This window comes from Anguilla anguilla, chromosome 4 (genome assembly GCF_013347855.1).
Source record: "Anguilla anguilla isolate fAngAng1 chromosome 4, fAngAng1.pri, whole genome shotgun sequence".
NCBI classification, from domain to species: Eukaryota; Metazoa; Chordata; class Actinopteri; order Anguilliformes; family Anguillidae; genus Anguilla; species Anguilla anguilla.
The window spans coordinates 57795988-57819824 of NC_049204.1; the positions used below are offsets into that span (position 1 = coordinate 57795988).

General features: G+C 51.3%; 1 protein-coding gene across 3 annotated transcripts in view; it reads right to left on the reverse strand.

Annotated features, from left to right (window-relative positions):
- Positions 1 to 23837, reverse strand: part of ttll7 (tubulin tyrosine ligase-like family, member 7) — a 47407-nt gene that overhangs the window by 2671 nt on the left and 20899 nt on the right. For all 3 annotated transcript variants that reach the window (XM_035416190.1, XM_035416191.1, XM_035416189.1), the window contains exons 10-20: positions 15653 to 15747; positions 14586 to 14733; positions 13348 to 13421; positions 11553 to 11688; positions 10444 to 10530; positions 9209 to 9398; positions 7408 to 7685; positions 6433 to 6567; positions 4987 to 5067; positions 3385 to 3545; positions 1648 to 1821 (exon numbers count right to left, since the gene is read on the reverse strand). In XM_035416190.1, the coding sequence (XP_035272081.1) occupies positions 1648 to 1821; positions 3385 to 3545; positions 4987 to 5067; positions 6433 to 6567; positions 7408 to 7685; positions 9209 to 9398; positions 10444 to 10530; positions 11553 to 11688; positions 13348 to 13421; positions 14586 to 14733; positions 15653 to 15747 (1559 nt within the window). The remainder of the gene's footprint in view (positions 1 to 1647; positions 1822 to 3384; positions 3546 to 4986; positions 5068 to 6432; positions 6568 to 7407; positions 7686 to 9208; positions 9399 to 10443; positions 10531 to 11552; positions 11689 to 13347; positions 13422 to 14585; positions 14734 to 15652; positions 15748 to 23837) is intronic.

Genomic DNA, 23837 nt, shown 5'->3' on the forward strand with positions numbered 1-23837 from the left:
TGTTTTTAAATGCATTCAAAAATGTTTAAATTGTACTTTGGAAATAGCGTGAAAAACGCACTGCAAGCATTCCAGAACTCGTGAGAGCTGACACGGTAATTGAAGTTGTGACAGGTAAAGTTATTGTGGAGGTGTCAGCGCGCGTCAGTCTGGCGCGGACTCCAGCTCCAGCTCGAGCGCATTCTGAGACCCGCGCCATTACAAAGGAACCTCTAATCGAGCTGAGTGGTGCTTAAGCTGGAACAGGGCTGTCTGCGAAAATAAAAGCCCCCGTATGGCGCTCCCCCTCTGTCCCCCTCTCCAGCCGACTTCGGAGACGCGCGTGTCGGCGCTGGAGGGCGAGCGGCGAGCGGGGGCGGTTTGGGGGCCTGGGGCGCACTCCGGAGCGAGGGGACGAGTGGCTGCGGAGGGGGTCACGGGCAGCTGGCGCTCTCCTCGTAATCAGGCACGACTTTCCAAATAAGGCAAAGCATATGCCCCTAATGGAAAAATAACAAAGTTCACTCTCCATCGGTTCCACAAGTGGGTGGGCCGAGGGGAGGGAGCGTTTCCCCCCCCAAAGTGCTCAAATTAATTAAAAGCATTAGGCAGAGGGGAGATGCGCGGCGCTTACGAGTGAGCCAAGTGTGGAGAGGGATGGAGAGACGATGTTCTCTTTCGGGGGAAGGGCAAGGGGAGGTGACCGGAGAACATCCTGAGCATGCTCACACAGTCAAGTGTCCTTTATAGGCTGCGCTCAGTCACAGCGTGCTGAAACAGTGGGGGGGTGGGGGGGGCAGGGGGCGGGGGAGTGGGGTGGAACACAGCGTGAGCAGGCTATAGACAAGGGGGCATTCCCAAATTGAGCAAAAAGGGTTCTTTGAAAACCTGCTTGGAGGAGCGCGGTGGGAGAGTCGCTGGCCGAGGCAGATCCTGCAGCCAGGGGCACACTTTACCGCGGTCCAGCGATGGGAGCATACGAAAGAGAGAGGTGTTTTAACGGATAATAAAATCCATTAAACTACAAATCCCATAAATGACTGGCACAATATAAGAGATTTCTAAATCACAGATGGTTATAGATGGACAAATTAGCATCCCATTTAGTGCTTCCCAGTAACGACCGTCCCAGTCATTATCGGACAAATAGCCACATCCATAAAAAGACTACGGTACAGGGTCTATGGAAAAGCAGACATAAATGTATTGCCATTCATACAAGTTGCCGAAGAATATGGGACACAGTGGTACTATTAAAGATTTCAAACCTTTTAACTTTAATTTCCTACTAAATTAAGCCTCTGTTAACAATTAGTGGTTAGAAATTCCCATTGTCCCACAACATGTCACTAAGAACCCTGCGAGGCTGTTATGATAATGTTTTTACTTAGATGCTTTTAAATTGAATGGCGTTGGGTAATGCTCATTGTGCGAGCGCGCCAATTCCCATAAGGTCATTCAGTCTGCCGCTGATCTGTTTCATAATCGGATTAATCTAGTTCCGGGGGGGGCGTGCTAACCTGACCACTTATCCCAAGTCAGGCGCTCCGGGGGTCTTTACCTCCCGTTCAAAGCACCCCCGCCGCGGAGAGAGCGCCGCTTTGATCGCCGCGTCGCGATTCGCCGAGGGGGTGGGGGGGGCGGGGGGCGGGGGGGGGGGCTGCTCACCTGGTGTCGTCCCACTCCGGGCTGAGGCCGGTCAGGGAGCCGCGGGAGTCGGCCACGAACTTGTAGACCACGAGCAGGCAGTCGCGGCACAGCTGCACCAGCCTCTGGCAGCACTGCAGCTCCACCGGCGACACCGCCTCGCTGCTCTTATTCAGGATGGTCTCCCACGACGACCTGCGGGGGGGGGGGGCAGCGCACAGAGCAGGGCGGACGTGAGCACGAGCACCGCCACCCGAGCATATCGCCTTTATTTAATGTCCCCCCCGTCTCTCCCGCCCTTTCACGGTCGCCATTTTGTAACCCACGGCGCCAGAACACAGGTCGGGTTCTTTGTTCCTTTGACGACGGAGCAGTGCTATCAAAGGGCCCTCTTTGAGCCACTGAGTTCTGGATAGTTTTAACTGTTCTGTAACTCCCGCGAAACTTCAGATCTTAAGTTCACATTACGCTGCAAATCATACTTAAAAACGTGCTCTCTCTCTCTCTCTTTCTCTCTCTCTCTCTCTCTGCATGACAATGCACTCCCGTTGAGATCATTCTCCCGCCAGCTGCCTGCGTCCTCCGGAGCGCGGTCTGATTAAACGCGAGCAGCGTGTGGCGCTCGGGCCTGGTGCTAATCCCCCGGCACGTAGACCCTCATCAGCTGAAATAAAACCCCATCCGAAACGCCAGGCGAGCGGGGCGACGCGGCCGTCTGTCAGTCACAGCCCCGAGCGCAGGGGCCGGCTCCAGGCAACTTGGGAACCCCCCCGAGCAGACAGAGTTGCAGCTTTACTTTTTAAAATAAAATTTAAAAAAAACCCCATTTGAAGAAAAACCTTGCGGTCGCCCGCTTCCAGATAAAAAGCAGCCGACACAGTTTGCTTTGTGCGATGATATGATTATGCTAATGCATACGTGGACATCTATAGGCATGTGAAGTGCTGAAATAACTAACATGCTTTAAAAGACTCAAAAAAAAAAAAAACTTCAAAGGCTTTTGTAACGACTAACATTGTCAAAGCCAGAGCCTGTGAATAAGTGAGTCCTCAGCCTGTCTGACCTATCGGTCGTGTCTAAACAGCGCAGTGTTTTAATCGTAATTGACGTCACATCACACATCTGATAGAGACCGCTACGGTCGCTAACGGCGCGCTCTCAAAGGCCCTTGTTCTCCAGGATGGTCCCACGTTAATGGGCTGCTTTGATATCCGTTTCCTCTGAGCCTGGAAGGGGCCCACCAGTCAGGTAGTCTCCAAGTCTACACTAGGTAACTTCAATCAGCCAACAACCTTTCTACATACATATCACACAGGGCAGTCTCTATGACCAAGTCTACACTAGGTAACTTCAATCAGCCAACAACCTTTACACACACACACATATATATATATATCACACAATTTTAGGGCAAATAATATCTGTGTGTGTCGTGTCATGGTGTTGCATTAATGGCGCTCCTCGCTCTGCTTTCGCCGAGCTGAAACCAGATTTGATTCGCCGTCTCCACGCCTGAACAACGAGGGCCCGAGCAGGGCGAAGAACGGAAGAGAGAAACGCGGGCTGGGAGAGGGGAGGGGCGTCTCCCGAACGGGTTTCGCTCGCGCGCCTCTCGAAGGACGCGGCGCACGAAAGCAGCGCTGGCGTACGCGCCGCGATGCACCCCGGGCTAAGGCCGCGCTCCGCTTTTCCCGCAAAACGCTTAGCGCGGGCGTCGGCCCTCGTTTGGGAGAGAGAGAGCGAGGAGGCGGGACCTACCCGGAGTTGGAGAAGCAGTTCCACAGCCCCTGGCCGTGGCTCCAGAGCAGGCGGTTAAAGACACGGTTGAAAAGGCGGTACAAATGTAAACTGTCCACGTCGGGCTCCCTCCAGATCCTCTGCAGCGCCGAGCGCACGTTGGTGCGAACGATGTCCAAGACCTTCGCATGAAATATTAACGGAAAACGAAAGAAGAAGGGGGGGGGGGAGGAAAGAAAAAAAAAGGAAGAGTGAGAAATCGAAAATCTGGATTTTAAATAGGCGTCCGCGGACGGCTCGGGGGGAAAGAAGAAGAAGAAAGGAAAAAAAAAACAGCACAACACAAAGAGCAGCTGGCAGTGGATTAATTAAGAATCAGGGAGGGAATACGGTCTCGCTAGGTTTATTATTATTTCTGCGGTGGGCATGGCCGCACCCTCTCTCACAGTGGCACGGGCGCCGGTCATAATTACCCGGGCTGTGTGCAAGGTGGAATTGGACAACAGGGTGTAGGAGACAATGTGAGAAAAGCACCGAGGCCAGACTTGCAGGGGGGGGGGGGGGGGGGGGGGAAAGGAGAGCAGAAGTAATTGCGGCTGGAGTGTCAGTCTCAGGCGTACTGTGTCAAAAAGTTCCTGGTCAGTCGAAGATTTTCTTTCCCTTTTTCCCCCCCTGCCTTCTTTTTTTTTTTTGTTGTTGCTCAGGGCCATAGTTTAGGCCTTTGAATCCCGTTCTCTAATTACTGAGATATGCCATTCAACAGAGATGCCAGATTTAATGAACTTGCATGCGGGGGCAAAGTAAACTTTCTCAGAGCGGCCTGACCAGCCTCCCGTCATAATCAGAGTGAAGGGGCACACTGCAAGCCTCGCCAGATGCCTGTGGTTCGTTATACCAGAATCTACATTCCAAGTGGTTTCTGAAAACCACATAAGATTGAGAAGGAATGGGCACCGGGTTTCTCAGATGTCTAACGAACAGCATCCTGTTATAGCCCAGACCCTGCCGAAAATAGGATACTGACGAACGGCTGTACTGCTCATAACAAACCTGGACCGCACTGGGACGGTCAGTTCATGAATCAATGCATCGCATAAGAATAAACACGTAGAACAAATAAATAAATATTCTGGAAAAAAATAACTTCAACTGGCTCGCATTTGCTCGAGTTGGAAAAGAACAAATTGCTTTTAAAGTTAATTCATTAAAGCTCTACAACCTGATGCAATACTCAGTGACTTTGTGCAAAAACTGTCTGTCTGCTTGGAAGTAACACATCCAGGATTCAACATCAAGCACATTATCTGGAAAATACAAACTTGATAGAATGTTGTCTGGAATTATTTATTATAATACGCCTGCTCATTTAGATCAACTTGCACTCACAGCAAGAACCTGCCACTCAAAATGATTTACTGGTAAAGCAATGACATTTATTTCATGTAAAGTAATCAAATGAAAGTGTGGTTCCATATTTACAGAGAGGAAATAAACAAGATATTTGTGTCATTATGAAAGCAAAAGCCACCTCCTGCAACACAATTAAGGAAAAATCTGGATATCCAGAGTTAATTAGAGGTTGGAGACACATAAAATTCCGGTGTAAAAAAAAATTCAACTCACCTTCCTTTGTTTTGTGGAGTCCAACTTCACCAACCAATAAGAGGCCACTTTTGGTTTATGATATTTCCAGTTATCAAGTATCTATTGGGAAGAAATCGTTTTTGCAGAATGTGTGGTTAAAGAAATATACAGACATTTCGTACAATTTCTTTGTGCCTCTCGATTCAGACGTTCTACCTATCGGCTTGTTGACCTCCAGGACATCTCTACCACAGCACTGAAGAGCTCTGCAGTGCAAAGATCCGACGAGACACTGTCAATGTCTGCGGAACAGCCTTCGCTTTGAGAAGCGCTAACAGTGGCTAGGCTGACACAAACGCGCACATTCTGCTCAGACCGAACCAACATTAATTAACGTACGAGCCGTTAATCTTCTACATTTTCGGTGGGTTTTAAGGGGGATGCCGTCAGGCTGGAGTACTTTATTCCATCGCAGTTAAAGGAATAAATCAGGCAAGACCTTGGAAGAAAAGCAAAAAGCTCACTTCAGATTTTTTTTCGCTTTCTTCACCTTTGTAAACGGGCTGCCGCTCTCAATGGGGGTTTTTACGCGGCACGATAATGAAGTGTGATTAAAATCCATATTTAACGTGCAAAGAGGGTGCCCTGCGCAACGCCAGCCCGCGTTCGGATCGGCGTGCCTCGCTTTCTCCCGCCCCTTCTCGCCGCCGCCGTTCGAAGCGAGGCGGTCTGCGATCGCTACGGTCCTCGAAGCCTTTCATGTCTCTCGGCTCCATTCTCAGTCGAGTGCTACGGGTCAATGCGGACGCATTTTACCACGCTTTCAAAGCGGCGTCTCGCACCTTCCCCCCCCCTTTTCATACAGCTCTAGAGGGCACAGCACAGAGCCGCCCGGAAGCTCTGCCGCTAAGCTAACGGACTTCACAAGTAACGGCACATTAAGAACACACAGGCGATGCAATTCATCTGCAGAGGTAAATTAAACCCACGGTAAATTAACAAAGTAATTCATTTTAGCCTACTCGGACTGTAATTGCTTAATCGTACCGATCGGCATTACGTTAAGCGCTTCTCCAAAAAGAGAAGGAATAAAGCACGACAAAGCTCGCTTAATGGAGGGGGTGTTTTCAGGTGGTCCGCATTAAATCTCAATCTTCTACTTAAAAAGAAAAAATCAATGAAAGAAATTACAAGCAAATGCGACACGGTAGATTCCGCACTATCTGATGCAGCAACGTTTGGTTCATTTGCTGAAAAATACAAACAACAAAGGCTACAAGACTACAAAAGGATCTTTCAAAGTGCAAAGTTTCGACACACTCATTTTCATTTGGGCCCATCAATGGTTTATTTAAAAGCAGCTTAAGGTACCGCATGGCGATATAAACGGGGTGAACGTGTCATTAAAAAGGTGTTCCCGGGGAGAGGACGCGATGCTGCTGCCAGCGTGAGATGAACCGGGAGAGAGCAGACCCAGACACTCACGTCATCCAGGACCATCTCCGCCTCCTCCTCGCTCTTCCCGGGGAAGCGGATCCTCATTTCGCTCAGAGCGGCCAGGGTCTGCCGAGTCAGCTCCGCCTCCTGCTCCTTAGTTCTCAAGTTGAGCATGGGCTCGCCCTGGAACACGGCGACATTGACCAAACACGCGGGGGGGGGTGAGGGGGGGAGGGGGGGAGGGTTAGTATGAAGTTTTTACCCATCTTTTCTTTTTTAATCATCAGTTTCACCCCATTCCTGGGCCGCCTCCGTCTGTTTTTCGGAGCTCAGAAACAAGACGGAACAACTGGAACAATTAGCGCAGGCTGTGGCCGCGCTTCAAAGGGAGGCCATCGCCCGGGCCCGCCCGGCTCCTGAGGTGACGGCCTGAAAGGCAGCCGTCGCCGTCTGGAGAATCGCAGCGCAATGCGACGCCGCGCGACGCGGCCCGTCTTTCTTCGGGATAACGAGAAAATGCGCGCGGCGGCTTTGATGGCGTGCGGCTCATGCCATTTCTGCGATAATTACGGAAGGCAGACGGCGGGGGCAGGATTGGCGGGGAAGAAATAATTGAGTTTTCAGAGCGGAGGAACGCTCGTGGAGAAAAACGTGGAGGAGGCACTCCACGTGTGGATGCGTGCATCTGTGTGTACACGGCAGAATGAGAGGGGGCCCCGCCCTGCGTGTCTGCATTAAAGTCTGAGCACAAGTGCGTGTGTGTGTCTGTGTGCATGTATGTGCGTGTGTGTGCATGTGCGTGTGTGTGCGAGTGTGCGTGTTTGTGCGGACGAGTGTGTGTGTGTGTGTGTGTGCATGCGTGTGTGTCTTGAGTGTGTGTGACTGCATGTGTGCATTTGTGTGTGAGCGCGTGTGCATTTGTGTGTCTGTGTGTGCATGCGTGTGTGCGTGTGTGTCTGCGTGTGTGTGCGTGCACGTCTGCGTGCGCATGCGCGTGTGTGTGTTACTCCCCAGTATACTTGCCATGCTGGACTGGATGGTCCCCAGGCTGCTGCTGTGGGGCACCCTGCCGGCGGAGGCCCCGCGGTTCAGGGAGTGGGAGCGGGAGGCGGAGCTGGGCCGCAGGGCGGGCGTGGCGGGCTTGGCGGCGGGCGCCCGCTGCTCGCCGGTGGGCGACTGCGCCGTCAGCGAGGAGATGGAGCGCGGGCAGGAGATGGAGCGCCGGATCGGGCCCGGCAGCGTCGGGGAAGCCGAGGGGCCGGCTTTGACGGGCTTGACCGGAGGCTTCCAGTGCACCCTGCCTTCAAGCGGAGGACACGATAAAGAAACGGTAACGCGAGCGATCGAGCACAGAACCGTTCACGCCCAGCTGCTTTCCTCACGCTGACGGCTAAATCACCATCTCGCTGCGGCGTGACGCTCAAAAAATCCTCATCAAATATTTGACAACAGATAGCAAACAGGACTTCTATAGACCGCGAAAAGCATGTATTTCCCTGGCCGCCAAGTCCATTCCCTCCACGGTTCAGATTAGAAAGTCAGCTCCAGCTCATACATTACCCAGCAGGTCAAACATTGAATGCCCTCCAGTTTGACCATGGGCCAGTGTTTGCTGTTCTACTGGTGAACCTTAAGGGAGAGAAGTTGCCAAATTGAGCATTACAGAGCTTAGCTTAGTCCACCCCATATGGACTCTAAGAGAGAGGAGTCAAAGTCACTGCCGCACGCACCCAGAAATCCCGCCAAATCATCTCTTCGTCCTTCATCCTGGAGCTAATGGAAAATCTCTGGCTAGGTCACTGTCCAAACAGAAATCTACCGCTCGTTTCATGGACACAATATACAATAACACACTACCGTGGGTAGGTAAAGCCAAAATATTTATAACACATAACCTCAGAATATGCAGCTCCATTAGCAACTCCTTACGTGATTGCGTTAAAAATATATACATCGTCTATGAACCTGAAGGAATGCTGAACTTAAATAGCTGTATGAAATGAGTATTGTACCTTACTGAACCTGTGTTTTGCAGTTGTCCAATGACCATGATATGCACTTTTGTACATCGCTTTTGATAAAAAGCGTCTGCTAAATAAATGTAACGTAATGTGATGTAACTTAGCTCCACCCCTCCGCCCCTAGTTTCAGAACAATTTTGCTGCAAGAGTTTTCAAGGTAAGCCGCAAAGTGTTTTCTGTGTTCTTTTTTTTGTTCACCTTCATAGAGTAATCCCCAAACTGCAGGCACAGAGAGCTCGAGACATTCTGGCCACCAGATCATTGGACTGGAACACATCAAAAAGCTTATTAAAGCTACAGTATATGTGAGCCGAGAGGGCCCTTTCCAGCCACCGCGTGCCAGGGTGACCCGGTAAAGTAGAGCACCGTCGAACAGAAACATCACGCCTCCCTGCCTCTAATTACAAAAAAAAAAGGATCGATTTCTGCTGTCTTGTACACATTAATTAGGTAAACAAATACATTATCCAGATGTACTCCTGTAATTCAGGCGGTGTACACTGTTTAACAGAGACGGACCCAGTAGGATGTCTATCTCTTGGCACACGAGGATGTGCATGTGTGTGCTTGTGTGTGTGTGTGTGTGTGTGTGCGCGTCAATGGCAGAAGTTTGTTTTTATAATTAACGGGCCCTCGTGGTCACCTGGAAAGCATCCGGGGGGGGAATCTCAAATAACATACCATAATATAAAAAGGGAGGGAACGGGGAGCGTCCCGGAAACGCCGGCGGTTCTAACGGGGGCCTCCGATTGGTCGTAAAGAGACTGTTTAACAGGTGCGGCGGAAGCGGGCGGGGCCCTTACTGGAGCGCTCCGACGGCTTGTGCCTGTTCTCCCCCAGGTCGTATGAAACCTTCTTCTCCTTGCGCTCCTGGAGGTCCTCTTTCTCCTGGTCCTCCGAGCCGGACGAGCTGCTGTCGCCGCAGCTGCTGGCGCTGCTGCCGTCCCTCTGCTTCTTGGGCGTCTGGGCGCTCTCGGGCATGGACAACAGAGGCTGGTGGGGGGGGGGGGGGGGGGGGGGGGGTGGGGAGGGGGGGACACACGGCGTCAGTGGACACGCCCTCGAACCCGCTCCGTTAACGCTCGTCACTCTGTAAAGCGTAAGGCCGCCGAGGAGAGGAGAGGAGAGGAGAGCGGAGCGACAGAGGCCGGGGGCGGGGGGGGGCGCTGGGACGCTGTTGGCTTCGCTGTGATTAATGCGACGATGGGAGACGTGTTAACTCCATCCAAACGGCTCCCGGTCCTCCTCCCTCGGTTTGGAGCATGAATTTATAATTTCCTCAACAGGAAAGTTAATTGAATTGAATGTCTATTTCACACCCTGGAAAGAACACACTGTTAGCATTAATAAAGCATTCACATCTGTTAGTCATCGGCTAATTTGGCTGGGCTTTCTTTTTTTTTTACACAATCCACGCTCGGGATGTGATCACGGGCGCATGCTCGTGCTGTCTACTGAAAGAGGCAGAGGGGGAGAGCGCTTTTTCTACCGCGCTCAAACATTTCCCTCGGATGCTGCACTAGGTAGCGTGGGACAGCCAAAGCATTAATCTGCTGTATCTAAATTGCCTTGTTTCTTCTGTCTCTTATTTTTCCAGATGGTTCATAATGCACCCATGGGAATATATATATATATATATATATATATATATATATATATCCATCTGAACACTCAGCAAAGTCCAGCGGGCCCAAAGAAATCAACTTACGCTCCGCACAGTCCAAAGTGACAAGCACAAATTAATTTCAGCAAAAGTAATGGCGTGGTGTTAGAACATGCAGTTATCCTAGCGGTGGTTTAATACGGTTTAAAACCGCCTTGACAGTATCGTTTCGGCACTTAATGCATTTTACGCTCCTTAAACTCCCGGCTTTTTTTATTTATTTATTTATTTTTTTACTAGATTTAGATGTAGGTTCTCTGGGAATGACTCTGATGTGGGGAAAGCGTGTCTTTTCGTTGTAGCTGTGGGTGCGTGGCGGATGGAGTGTGTCATAAAGCGGGGGAGTCGACAGGGCCGGGCGGAGCCCGGTATTACCTTAGGCCCTCGTTGCCGAGACGATTTGCCCATGAGTTTCTCATCATCCAGCTCGCACTGCTCCAGGAGGTCGAGGATGTCTTCCTCCTGAGAGAGAGAGCAAAAAAAAAAATAGAGACGCCCGACAAATTCTCCCTTAACCGTCAGAAGACAGAGATTACGAGAGCTCTCCACGAGCGGGAGTAGATGGGATGGCGCCGCTGGAGAGGCAGGCGAAATAGGCGGGCCCCTCGGCCTGAAACGGGGCAGATTTGTTTTTGATTACCCGCGGAAGCGTCGCGGCGCTCCAAAGGGGGCGGCGGCGTTTCGGTCGGCCGGAACGCTAATGTCAGGCTCGGTCCCGCCGGGGAGAAGGTCGCGGGGCTAACGCGGCGCTGGCTTGGCGGTAATCTCCCGGCTGGTGTCGAGCCCGTGCCGTACGGACGCCCCCCTTAGGAGGAGTCACCTTTTCTGTTTTTTTTTTTCTTTACAGGCGCACTGAATGGCGCGTACGCACACCCGTATCTCTCAAAGTGCAGATGGATAATACTGCGCTCTAGATACGGAGGGCCTCCATTAACAACGCCCTCCATGTCGTACGCGCCTGCCAAGAAAATCACACAGCCCTCAGCACTGGCACCGACAAATCCTTTCCCCCTTAAATTTAGCTTTTCCACCTCGAGAGTCGGAACCGTCACGTGACTTCAGCGTTCCTAAAATGCAGTGCGCCGGCAGCGGCCTCATCCTTGAAAATCTTCGAAACGAACCCGCGGAAACTTTAAACAAAACCCAGAGCACGATAATGAAAACAGTGGAGCCGAGGCACAAGGACAATGACACAGACAGCGGCGGGAGGGGGGGAACGGACCCGATGTGCACACAATCCCGGAAGACAAAGGGGAAGTTTGCGCGCTTCCATTAAAGCCTTTGAAAACGCCGACGTCTTCGGCGTTCAATGGCCGCTTCGATCAATGCGCGAGGACGCTTGGCGACGCACGCGAGGCGGAACCGCGAGCGTAGCGCCGCATTCATTTTCAAAACCGAGGGAAAGGAGCGAGAAACGGGGGGAAAGAAGCGAGGAGCGCGTTGTGCCGCTGCACGCGGAAGCCGGAGGAGTCTCAGGTACATGCCTTCATTCGTTTCAGAGGATTATTCATTTCCTTTTGAAGCGAGGCGGCCCGCCCGGCGAGGAACGTCTGAAAGGCGGCGGAGAGCAGGCTCTCATACTTCTCCAAGAGCAGCTTGTCATCCGGGGGGTAAATGCGTCTGTCGGGGAGAAGAGAGAAAAGAGGAGAGGCGATAAAAATAAAAAATAAAAAATAAAAAACGTTAAGTATTCAAACGGTTACTTCACGAGCCTCACTTTCATTCGGGCAGGAAGTGAGCAAACCCTGTTGACTCTTTTCCTACGAACGGCTGTACACAAGTGTAACTGTCACCGCAAATTTGTGCTTTCGGCTACAGAGGGCTAACTAATGCGTTGGTTCTCACGTCAGCCCTCCGGAGCCTCTTTCTGGGCTCAAGACTAAATAAATTGGGGGTAATGTTTATCTTTCAGCCCTGGGGACCAGAGAAGCGTGAACTGCGGTTGCTATCTGTGCATGGTATACCACCAAATTATCTCATACAAGATTTGCCATCTAATGAAAACAACACCGGTGACAGTTATCTAAACAAACAACAACTGCAAGGCTGAATGAAGCAGTGCTTTTGCATAGGTGAACTGCCCCGGGTGCAAATAGATTGGTGTGGTAGATCTGTGTGTGTGTGTGTGTGTGTGTGTGTCTGTGCAGAGCCAAGGAGTCCAGGCATGTTCAGTATGCATGCACTGCGTTCAGGAACACGGGCAACGTGCTACAGTCACGGGATTAACCTCGGTTATGTTCAGATCTGAAGATAAGGCTTTCAGTCCATTAGGACCTCTACATGTGTAATGCAAGCCCGTGTGGAAAAGGTCAAATATTTATACCGCATGCCCTACGAAGAGATTTTTTTTTCTTGCGTTAAACATATGGTAGCTTAATCTGTGAATGACCTACATATCTAGAATTCTTAGTGTTTCAGCAGATTTTCATAGTTGTTTTTTTTTTTTTACGAGGCAGCAATGTTAGAAATACCAATTACATCAGCTAAAAATTGACCCATTTCAATGGTTTACCCTTGCATTCATCATCCAGCTTTGAAGTACCGGCACTACATCAGTTTGCCCGTCTTCAAAATGGCTCGTAAAACATCAGATAAGTGGTGCGCATTGTAATGGCCGCATGCGGAGGTTCTCTTTGAACTCAATTTCCCCCCGTTTGCAGACGGTATTTAACGGAACGGCCGGGGCAGGTTGGCAGATTGACTCTCCTAACGAGGGGGCACGGATCGAACCCAAACGCTGCCTTTGGGACCGCGAGGCCTCGCGTCCTCGGGCCGGGGCGGGCCCGCTTTAAAGCCGTCGCGGCGGAGTTCCACGAGGACGTTTTAGCATGCGGAATAAGCGCTCGTCCCTCCCTCTCCCCCCCCCCCCCCCCCCCCGCGCTGGAGCGGCATCTGGTCTCCTGACAGGTGAATATTAAAAATGGATCTCCTGTTTCTGAAGGCTTTATCAATGACGGAGGAGCGGGAGTTTGGGGCTTCCTCCTCCCTGTTCTTTTTTTTCTTTTCAGGGTTTCTTTTTTTTGCCGCAGCATCCCCGAAGTGTTTAGGCGGGGAGGACGGGGGGGGGAGGGAGTCACGATTCAGAGCCACTGACAAGAGAACGCAGGCATCACCCCCATTTCACTTCAGCTCTCTCTCTCTCCTACTTACTCTTCTGACTTAACATTCTTCCCAATGTTATTTATTCTCCGGGGACCAAAGCGCTCTACAAATGACCCTGTAAATGTAAGTAGAAGCAGGAAGCGGGCCCCGCGGGAGCCCAGACGCGCCTCTCCTTACCTGTAGTTCCCCAGATGTCGGTTCTCATGCTCCTCCCTGGAGATCTGCTTGCGGACCTGAGCCAGCCGCTCTTTCTGAAAAGCAGAGGCGTTGCGTTCCCATTACGCGCGGGACTTAATAAAAAATAAAATAAAATAAAATAAATAAATAAATAACTAAATAACTAAATAAATATCCGGCCCCGTCACACGTTCGCCGGGTGACACGTTCTCTGCCGTCAGAGCCTGATAATGAAGACGAGTTAAAGACAGAGCACAAAGACTCCGGCTGCAGACGCGCTCTCTCTCTCTCTCTCTCATGTCTGTCAACGCCAGAAGGGAATTCATAATTCATATGTATCTTTCTTTTTTTTTTTTTTTGCTCCTCCGCTCTTGATTTTAATATATCAAATACAATAAACGAGGAAAGGTCAGCCGGTCAATTTGCTGGAGAGCCGCAGGACACCTCCAATTATAGTTTCCCAGCCTGAATCTCAGCGTAACAGTTGTAAATGCCCCAAATTCAGCCTGGGTTCCACGTCCTCGCCCCGTCGCTTTAAAGCCCACTTACGTGCGATGACCCAACAGTCACGCAATCATTCATTATTCAGAGGCTGATCAAAAGGCTGACAGGGAGACAGAGTGACGGCTTAGCTTGGCCGGGCTCACCGGACGCTGGGAGACGGCGGGGCCTCTGACAGGCCGTGACCTGCCTGACCCAGAGCCTGAAATAATGAAAGGCAATACTGCCGAGTGACGTGGCTGTTCAGAGTCTCTCAGAGTCGCTCAGAGTCACTCAGAGTCTCTTTGAGTCACTCAGTCGCTCAGAGTCACTCAGAGTCTCTTTGAGTCACTCAGTCGCTCAGAGTCACTCAGAGTCTCTCAGAGTTGCTCAGTCTCTCAGAGTCACTCAGAGTCGCTCAGCATAGCTCAGAGTCGCTCAGAGTCTCTTTGAGTCACTCAGTCGTTTAGAGTAACTCAGAGTCACTCTGATTCATTCAGAGTCTCTCAGAGTCACTCAGTCGCTCAGAGTCTCTCAGAGTCTCTCAGAGTCTCTCAGAGTCTCTCAGAGTCTCTTTGAGTCACTCAGTCGCTCAGAGTAGCTCAGAGTCGCTCAGGGTCTCTCAGAGTCACTGAGTCGCTCAGAGTGGCTCAGAGTAGCTCAGAGTCTCTCAGAGTCACTGAGTCACTCTGATTCATTCGGAGTCTCTCAGAGTCGCGGGGACGGGCGCGGGGCTACCGCCGGGGGTCAGCGCGCACCAGCTCCTCTTTCCTCCGCTCCAGCGTGTGCCTCTGCTTCTCCCACTCGGAGGACCCGGCCGACAGCTTCTTCATGGAGCCCTGGCCGTAGAGCCGGCGCTGAGCCTCCGCCTTCTGCTGCGCCAGGTTCCGCCGCTTATCGCTGGCCCTGGGGGACGGAGCCGGGGGGGGTCAGAGTGAGGAACGCGCCGGGCGCTCCCCGAAAAACACGCACACCGACAGCCTCTTTCACGCTCTCCTCCTCGACTGCCATTCCGGGGCTCACACAGGGCCTGGGATTAATGCGCGCGGTCCGGGCTTCGCCCCAGGAACTCACCCTCTACCTTCGGAGCGCTTACTGTCAGGGCTCGGCTGCGATTGGACAGAACGAAAGCCTCATGAATGGCAACGCGGTCTCCAGTTCAGCCCCTCAGAAAAAGCCATCTCTATGCAGAGGGCGAGCCGCAGCGCTTTAAATTACAAACTCATATTTTTCGCTCAGTTTATCAGGGTCGGGCTGCTTTTTTCATCCCGTTACATCATTATTAACAAATAGCCTACTGGCACTCAGTACGGCTCAATTATACTGCAGAACGCACGACGCAAAATAGCGCCTCGTAATTAATACTTAGCGCGCGCTAACGCGGCGTTAGCTTAGGCTATATTTAGCCATGCGGTGGACCGCGGGAGCGCCGTCATAGCTGCTGCGATCAATCGGCGCGGCCTTCTCCTCGGTGTCCCTTGCAACCCGCGGGCTCGCGAACGCGCACGTGCAGCACGTTCCGTTCTTCCCATGCATTCCCCCCCCCCCCCCCCACCCCCGACAGCATTCCGGGTTTAAAGCTTTTTTTTTTTTTTTCCATTAAAGAGTAAATAAGGGCTCAGGCAGAGATTTACTCAATGTTCTCTTGTGTGTTTTGCTGGGGAGAACAACAAAGATCTCTCACATCAAAGGGTACTTGTTATGACTGATCAGTGAAATGTGCAGCATTAAAATGCGCTGACCCTATGTAGGTTCGTCTGGCTCTTTTTAACTGCAGGATGTTTTACGCACACAACGCGCTCTGTTCTGGGAGAGCTAACGGTACCTGATGTTCAGGAGCTTCAGAGCGTTGATCAGGACTCCCTTCTTAACGTCATAGTCAATCTTCTGATCCGTCCCGAAACTTGGAGCTCGATTTATCTAGGACGAAACATTTGAAAGGTATTATTTCACAAAAAAAAAAAAAAAAACGTTTCAACACAGGCCAGAAGCGAGGCTCCCTTTGTCTGATTTGAGGGTGAGGGGCAGTGTGTTTGCGGGGGGGGGGGGGGGGGGTTTGGGGGGTTGCGCCGTTAGAGGCTTGCTGCATGACCTTTGACCTCGCTGAGGCACACATCCTGCCTGAACAAGGGCAGCTGTCACCTGATCGGGGGGGGGAGGGAGGGGGGGGCGGCAGTCTCGGCACGCCGGTAGAGGCGACGGGCCCCCCCCTCCCCTCCATCCGCGGTGTGCTACTGCCCCCTGCCCTGCCGCGGGGAACAGCCGCCGGACCGACCCGCTACGTAAGCGGCGCCCTCTCGGGGAATATCAATATTACCGCTCGAGAATTACCGCCAACGTCTGGCGTGAGTGAGAGGGCCGTCCTGTTGCACTGCCGACACCTTTCACCGCGCGGCAGCCAGGGAATTTCCAAAGAGCGTTTTTTAAAAACGAATCCGCGGCGGCGGCGTCGGCGACACGAATCCGAGTACGAGGTATTATTCGTCAGATGAGAAGATCTTTTTTTTTTCCTTTTTCCAGATGGTTCAGGGATTGCTGAACGCAACAAAAGGAACTTGCATATTGAGGAGGGCGCTGATTGGATTGCTTTCCGTCTTAAAAAGGGGGAGTTCAGCGACTGCCTGCCACCGCCAGCGCATCCCCCGCTGCAGACGGCATCGGTTTGCACTCCCGGAGCCTTTAGATAATTTTAACACCACTGTCAACCCTCTTCCCCCCTGTTTTCTATTGCTTTGGTGCTACGGTAACATGACGCATTGCCATTTTTTTTTCTTTTTCTTTTTAAACACAAAAAAATGCATTTATTTTACTTGAGGAAACTGCTCTCTGGTAGACCTCACACACAAAGTCACAAACAATACTCCGTTCACTTAAAAAAAAACAAAATAAGGAACACACCTTTAATACAAAATGGGGCGCGTACCAAGAACAAAAAAAAATGGTAATGAAATGCAGATATTTACAGCAATAACTGAATCATTCATCCCTTTTTAGTCCCAATGTTGCTTTTGGAGACCGTTTATGATTAATGCCTTTCTTTTGGGCGGGGGGGGCTTTTTGGGGGTTTGGGATTTTCGCCACGCTGTTAAAAGCGCGCGCGCGGGGGGGGTGGGGGGGGTGGGGGGGGTTGGGGTAGCGCATGCCTCGTATGTGAGACATTCGGACCCGGTCAGCTCGACGGCTGGGGCGGTATGGGGGGAAACCAGCAGCCCGACCGGCTCTACCCCACGCTCCTCCAGCAAGCCCGCCCGGCTCTACCCCGCGCTCCTCCAGGAGCTCGACCGGCTCTACCCCGCGCTCCTCCAGAAGCCGCTGCAAAGGGGAGGAGAGGCGCAAATCCTCTCCGGGCTGTGGGTAAATCTACCCCGGCTGGATGCTAATCCCCATCACAAAGGTGGTTACTGATGTGTGCGAGGCTTAGAAGCAAGCTGTAAGATAATATTTACATCACAACTGAGCGCGGGGCGGAGGAAAGAAAGAAAAAAAAAACTGAGGGGAACTGCAACAGTGTGCTAAATCAATGAATTTACTGTACTGACCGTAACTCTAGCAGCTTCTAGCGTCCCCGGGCTTCGAGCGCTGCAACATTAGCCGCGGAAAGCTACCCCCCCTTTTGCAGATGGTCGGTTTCACAAAACAACAAAGAGAGCTCATCAAGTTCTACAACACTGGAGCCCCCGAGATTTATAGTGTCAGGCATTTAACAGAGGGTTCCTTTGGAATTCAACGGTCTCCGTAGACGGAGGGAGTGCATTTAGCCTCAGAGTCTCAAATGTAACCTTCCCAGCACTTGACGAAAAAAAAAAAGTAGAAAATCGCAATTCTAATTTACATTCCCTTCAAATATAATTAACGGGGGGAAAAAAAAGTACATTGGTCTGCGGATAATACCGTTGCTCTGCATAATCCTGGTTACATTTTTCTTTTTCCTCATTTTCACTGTGATTTGTAGTGTCAATCTGTCATCCTGAAAGGAATGAGACTGGCAGTATACCAGGCCCTTTCTCATTGAGGAAGTCAGGCCAGTCTGGGGCTAATGAACCCCTGTAGCCTTTAAAACCCTGTAGTGATTTCCTTAAGTGTCTCTGGCAGGGGCTTAAAGACTCCGAATATAAAGAGGCATTCAATAAAAATGTCAGATGAAAAGATGAAAGTTCGGGTTTGATTTCCAGCCTAAATCTGCCATTTCTGAACGCGCTCGCGACAACAGGAAAAAACAAGGACGGCAACAAATCGCAAAAAAAAATAAAGAGAAACAAGAGCCATTTTGTGAAGTCGGCTCGCCGGTACTTCCTCTCCTAGCTCTCCCCGAATTGACAGCCGCAGTTGAGGGAGAAAGAGCAGATCTTTGGAGGGGCGGCCGTACACTCCAGGATTGTTCTGCACCTGGATCCCCACGGCTTTGATGCATAAATAACCTGTCAACATTTCCATAACCACTTGTGGGATTCAACCCCTCGTTCGCCCTCAGTGTGTACCGTTCCCCCAAAAAAATGGATTACCCATTTGGTTTCAATTTGCTTTGATGTGCTCGCGGGGTCTAATGATCTCAATTACTGCCCTTAAAGTAAAAACTCTGCAAAAAAAAAAAATCCTTCAACCGATGAATGCTCACATCAAAATGTTCAGTTGAGGAATGGAAGAGAAACAAAAGGGAAATCTATTGCGCTTCCAGACCTGGAGAGTGTGGTTATTCAATATATTAGACGAGGGTGGAGAAATAACGAGCGCTGGCTATAAATCGATGATCTATAAAATTCGACGCGCGCCATTTTGAACTCGCAGAACGAAAGAGAAATATTAATTCTGTTTAAACATAGCACGGTCACCCGAATGCGCGCAGGTGATTAATTGCCTCCGGAAGACCTCGGCGGCTTATCGGAGAAACGTTAGCGCGGGCGAACGCGGGTTTCCTGAGAAACCGATACCGGCCACGGAGTCCAGCCGCCCGAAGGAGAGCGGCGTAGCGACACAAAGGGGGGAAAAGGCAGGGCGACGCAGGCGGCCGCTCACAAAATGAAAGCGGCCCTTTCAGAACGCCGTCGGCCTCCGTGTGTTTTTTGTTCTTTTGTTGCGTTTCGCGGAGGCCCGGCGGCACCGCGGTAAACCCGACGCTCCCGTTCTGCGCAACGCGCGCCGCCGCCCTCTCCGAGCTCTCAGACGGACGCTTTTTAAGGTCGCCCGTTAAGCCGGTCTGGAGCGGCTCCCGCGCGCGCCGGGGCGGCCGGGGCCGCGACACGATGACTTACAGGACCGGCAGCCCGCGCCGCTCCGAGATAAACCGCCGAAACAGCAGGGCGCGGTTTTCCACTGTCGCTCAACGCCGGCTCAAAAAGTCCAAATTTGGTGTTTTTACAGCCAGCCGGTGAAGTAAAACAAACGCAACGTTGACTCATGCAGATATAGATAGGCAGAGATAGACAGACACATAGATCACTGTAATGGTTTTTTTTTTTTAAACAAGCCTATTGGAAATGCACAGGCGTTCACAAAAGGGGAACACTGCCATCTAGAGCTGTGTACAAGGCTGCTCAGAGGCTGTCCAGTGCAGCTACAGAATGCCAGTGCAGTTAATGCTCATTTTCACAACTTATATTTCTTCTTCAAAAAAAAAAAAATTGTAATGTATTATCAAAAATCACATTACATTTACAATTAGGCAAAGACAAAAGATATCATTTTAATAAGCAATAAAAAATAAATCCATAATAAATAATAAAAGTACTACCACTTCTACTGATCACAAAGCACGTACCATGTGTAATTATACCATGCACTCACCACGAATGTTAGGAAAACAAAGCAAAGACTTTGCTTTTCTATATTCTCTCAGATATATGTCACGGTTACTTATTCATGCAGCGGACTTAAATTGATAATATCAACTGTGATGTCAGAATTAAAAAATGATATTAAAGTGTGGAATAATGAAAGCATTAACAATTTATACTCAGCAATTCATACATCCCTCAAAAGGATCTTTTTTCATTTTCCTGGATTACTGCCTCGGTGTTTTACACGAGGCGCTGCAGAAATAATTGAAGCGCGTGGCTTGGCGTCTCCGTCGGATTTGCACGCAGAATGCAGTTTCGTGCCGTCGTCCAACTGTAAGCTTTCATGTCCCTTAATGCGAAAACACAATTACTCAAGGACATTTTGAGGGCTCTTTCAATATGACTGCTCTTCAGCTTGGGGTGGAGGGGGGGGGGGGGGGGGGGGGTGTGGGGGTTTAACTTTCCCTTTCAGCCCCGCGCACGGCAACGGGGGGGAAAATGGCCGCCGCGACGCCGAGGAGAAGCCCAAAGATCAGAAGTGCGCCTGAGCGGGCCGTGAAAGGGGAGCCTGTTTGTTTGCGCTCGCCCCGGCGCGGACCGCTCCCATTCATTCCGACGGGGAGAAAGGAAGTCTGGCTTGTGTCGGCTTTCAGGGAAGGACAAACAAACTCATCTTGAAACAATCGGCGGAGAGGGGGGGGGGAAGGAGAGCGGGCTGGACCACCGCGGGGGTGCAGCCTGAGCTGTCACGGTCCTGAGAAACGCCCCCGAAGCCCGCCTGACCCACGCTCGCCTCATTAGTTGCCAATCACTACGTGCCCTCCCAGGAGGGGCGGCAATTAGGCCGCAGCCTTTCCGACGTACAAAAACCTAACAACTTCGCCTCCATTTGGAGAAAACCAACATCCCCTCTCGCGTGTAACTGCGGCGCCAGACAACAGCTCGCCCGACCGGCCCTGGACGAGGGAGCGAAAGCGCTGGCTTCTCCGCGCCGTTTCTCGGATTCCGCTTTTTATTTTCTTCTTTTTTTTTTGCGTCTTATTTTTGGCGTGTGCGGCGGGAGTTAGGCCCCTCCCCCCCAGCCCCTGCTCTCTTGAAGGAAAAGGTGGGGGTTTGATGCTGGGGAAGATCAGAAAAGGCCACGCAGGCACACACACACGCGCGTGCGTGCGGTTCTCAGCGCCCTGAAGAGGAAGCGTCGCGCGGGGCTGGTCGCGCTCGCGGCGGCGGCTCTCTTAACGAGCGGGGCCGTCTTTGGAGAGGGCGAGAGCTGTCCTTACGGGGACCTTCCAGGACGCTAATTACCCGGCGAACGCTCGCTCCTTTTATTTATAAAACCAGCTGTGCTTTTTTGTAAACCCCCGCAAAACAAGGAGCGTAGACCCCTGCCTTTTTAATGAGCCCGAACGCCACAAGTGGTCCACGGGCTAGCTGCGCCGGGCCAGGAATCCGTGAAACAATAAATAACCTTGCGGTGGGAATTCCGGCAGGAGCGACGCGGCGTGTCATTTAAGGGGGCGGTTTCGCATGCGCTCGGCTCTCTCCTCGCTCGCCGTGCGCGCTGAATGCATTCCTGTGAGCCGCGCTCGCGTTATTTGTCACGCCAGCTTAACAACTCCGGTGTGACCGGCTCCTGGAAACACTTGTGAAAAATTAGAGGGGGGAAACCTGGGGGGGGGGGGGCAGGGGCAAAAAATGATAGTGTTGTGCCAAGATCTTTCATTAATGGACAAAAGCTGGTTCGGTGATACTTTCTGAACTCCCGGCACTGGCTGCCCAGCGGTAACCTTTCAGATCAGCTGGCTGCAGAGAAATTACCGAACCACAGCCGGACCAGCCACCGAGCGCACAACAACAGCCAATGAAACGTCGGGAAAAAATCCAGATGGGCTTTTTTTTTTTTTTTTTTTTCTAATGGCCAGATGGGGTAACGGGTTTCTAGAGTTACACCGTTTTTGTGTCTTTCTGTGCGGCCGCCATGTTTTAAATGTCAATGGGAGCTAAAAACCTGTGTTGAAAACCCAGGGAATTAAGATAAGAATCGCACAAAGGCCGCCTCTCTCTCTCTCTCTCTCTCTCTTTCTCTCTCTCGCTTCACCACAACCTGCCCGCCCGATGGCTTCGCCTGCCTCCTGTTTCTCCCAGCTTTCTTTCGCTGCTCTTTGAAACGGCGTTTGGCATTCTTTTTTCCGCAGGTGCGCGTTTATCCGGGTCCGCACGCGGTGACATTTTCCCCTCGGTGCGTTTTCGCGGCAGCCGCTGATTTTCCTTTTGTCTGCTCATTTGGAACGGGCCAAACCGGAGTCAGCTCAGCTCTACCCCCCCCCCCCCCCCCCGCCCCTCTCTCTCCGTCCCCTAATCAGCGTTGTTTGCTGCGCCGCGCAAATGTGAATGCCTCGTTCGAAAACCACGGTGACTTTTTGAGCATAATTGCAGGATGTGAAGTGCAATCACGGCCCTTTTCTTGAAACGCACCCCGCGCCGGGAACAGAATTGTATTTGACATTTTCTCTCTCGACGATACCATCTACGTTTCAGAAGCGAGTTCGGGATTCGAGTCCGCCTGTCGCTGACATATTTTGTCCTTGTAAACAGGAAGGAAAAAAAAGACGCGCGGCGTCGCTGGACGTACGAGAGGCAATCACCGGAGGCAGGGCCTCTGTTTTATCTGTGGTGACACGCGGCAACCTGAGACATTTAGACTACACATGCAAACATTTAGACAATGCATATTGACTTCTCAGAAAACAAAAAGTCTGTTTTAGGATATTTAAATGTCCTGAAAGTATAAGAATACAACAATAGGCACTTAAGCATATTTAAATGGAGGTAAAATATACCTGTGCGAAATTGCCATTTGGGGGAATCTATTTGAGACAATGGAATAACAGATTGAAGCACCGCAAGCGAAGCAGGCAATAACAGGTTCAGGAATGAGCGCTGAACGCGACACTGAACGCGACACAAAGTACACAGAGGCAGACACCTGCTAAGGAGGCGAACAAACAGTCGTCGGCCTAGCACGTCCAAGACGCTGCGCGGTTCGCTCGTAAACGTCTGCGGATTCCTGGGAACGAACGGGCGCCGCCGCAAATGTAGCGTGAAAGAGGAGCCGCCGCGCCCCGCGCGGAACCTGCGAGGACGTTAACTGACGAGAGTTATGGCGGGGCGGGGATCGTTAGCGGCAGAGTGTAACAGCTGCGTCCACGGCTGCGTGCACCCGCTCGCGCGAGGGGGCCGTGCGCTCGCGAGCCGCCGTCGCCACCGAGCACATCTCGCTCTGCGCCCTTTCGTCGCTCGGTCACGGGAAACTAGGCGGTTTTCGGTCGACGGCTTTTTAAAGAGAATCGCTTTTTTGCGCGCGACGGTGAAAACAAAGCTATTACAAAGGTATCCAAGATCCTCTGCTCAGTCTATGGTTTGGGGGGGGGGGGGGGGGGAGGAGGGGGAGGGAAGACCAAAAAAGGGGCGAAATGAAAAAGAAAAAAAAAAAAAACTAACACCCGGCTCTTTGGGTTTAAAGATTTAGGTCAGGCTTCCACTGGCTGCTTCGGTCCGGGGAGATGGAAAACCTGGCCTGGATTTCCCTGGCAAATGGCAACTGCACGGATGCACAGATGTCAGGTTTGCACTGCCGGCGCTGCGCGGCTGGTGAACCTGTATTTCTGACTGACGTTCTGAAGGTGCATCTGGCGAGGTGGATCAGAAATAGCACTCGTCACAGGCAGAATTAGCCGACGCTTAAAGGCACGGCTCATATAACCCACATTTGTTTCCCCTCAACCGTGTGACCTTAATTTATGGCCTCACACATATACTGACTACGTTTGATATTTATATCTCGCCATATAAATCCCCACAGCTGACACTGCCTGCTCCCGCGATACATCCTGATCAGTTTGCAAAGCTTGAAATAGAGTGATACTCTAATACTTCAATTACATTTTCTCATAGTCATCAATCATAAGTATTTACAAATAGATGTGTGTTGTGTCAGTGCCTCCCTAACTACTTATCTAACTCAATAATGCACACAGGCAGTGTTAGCTTTTCAGAAAATAACTAGTGGCACTACATTGGTAGGGACGCTTTGAACAGTGACCACTGTGAAGTGAACAGCATATGACGTCATAACAGGCATGTTTAAAAAGGCAGGAAATAGCAATACAAATACAAGTGCACAATCCACAACATCAAGTCCACAATAAATGCAACAAAAAAAATTATTTTGAGGGC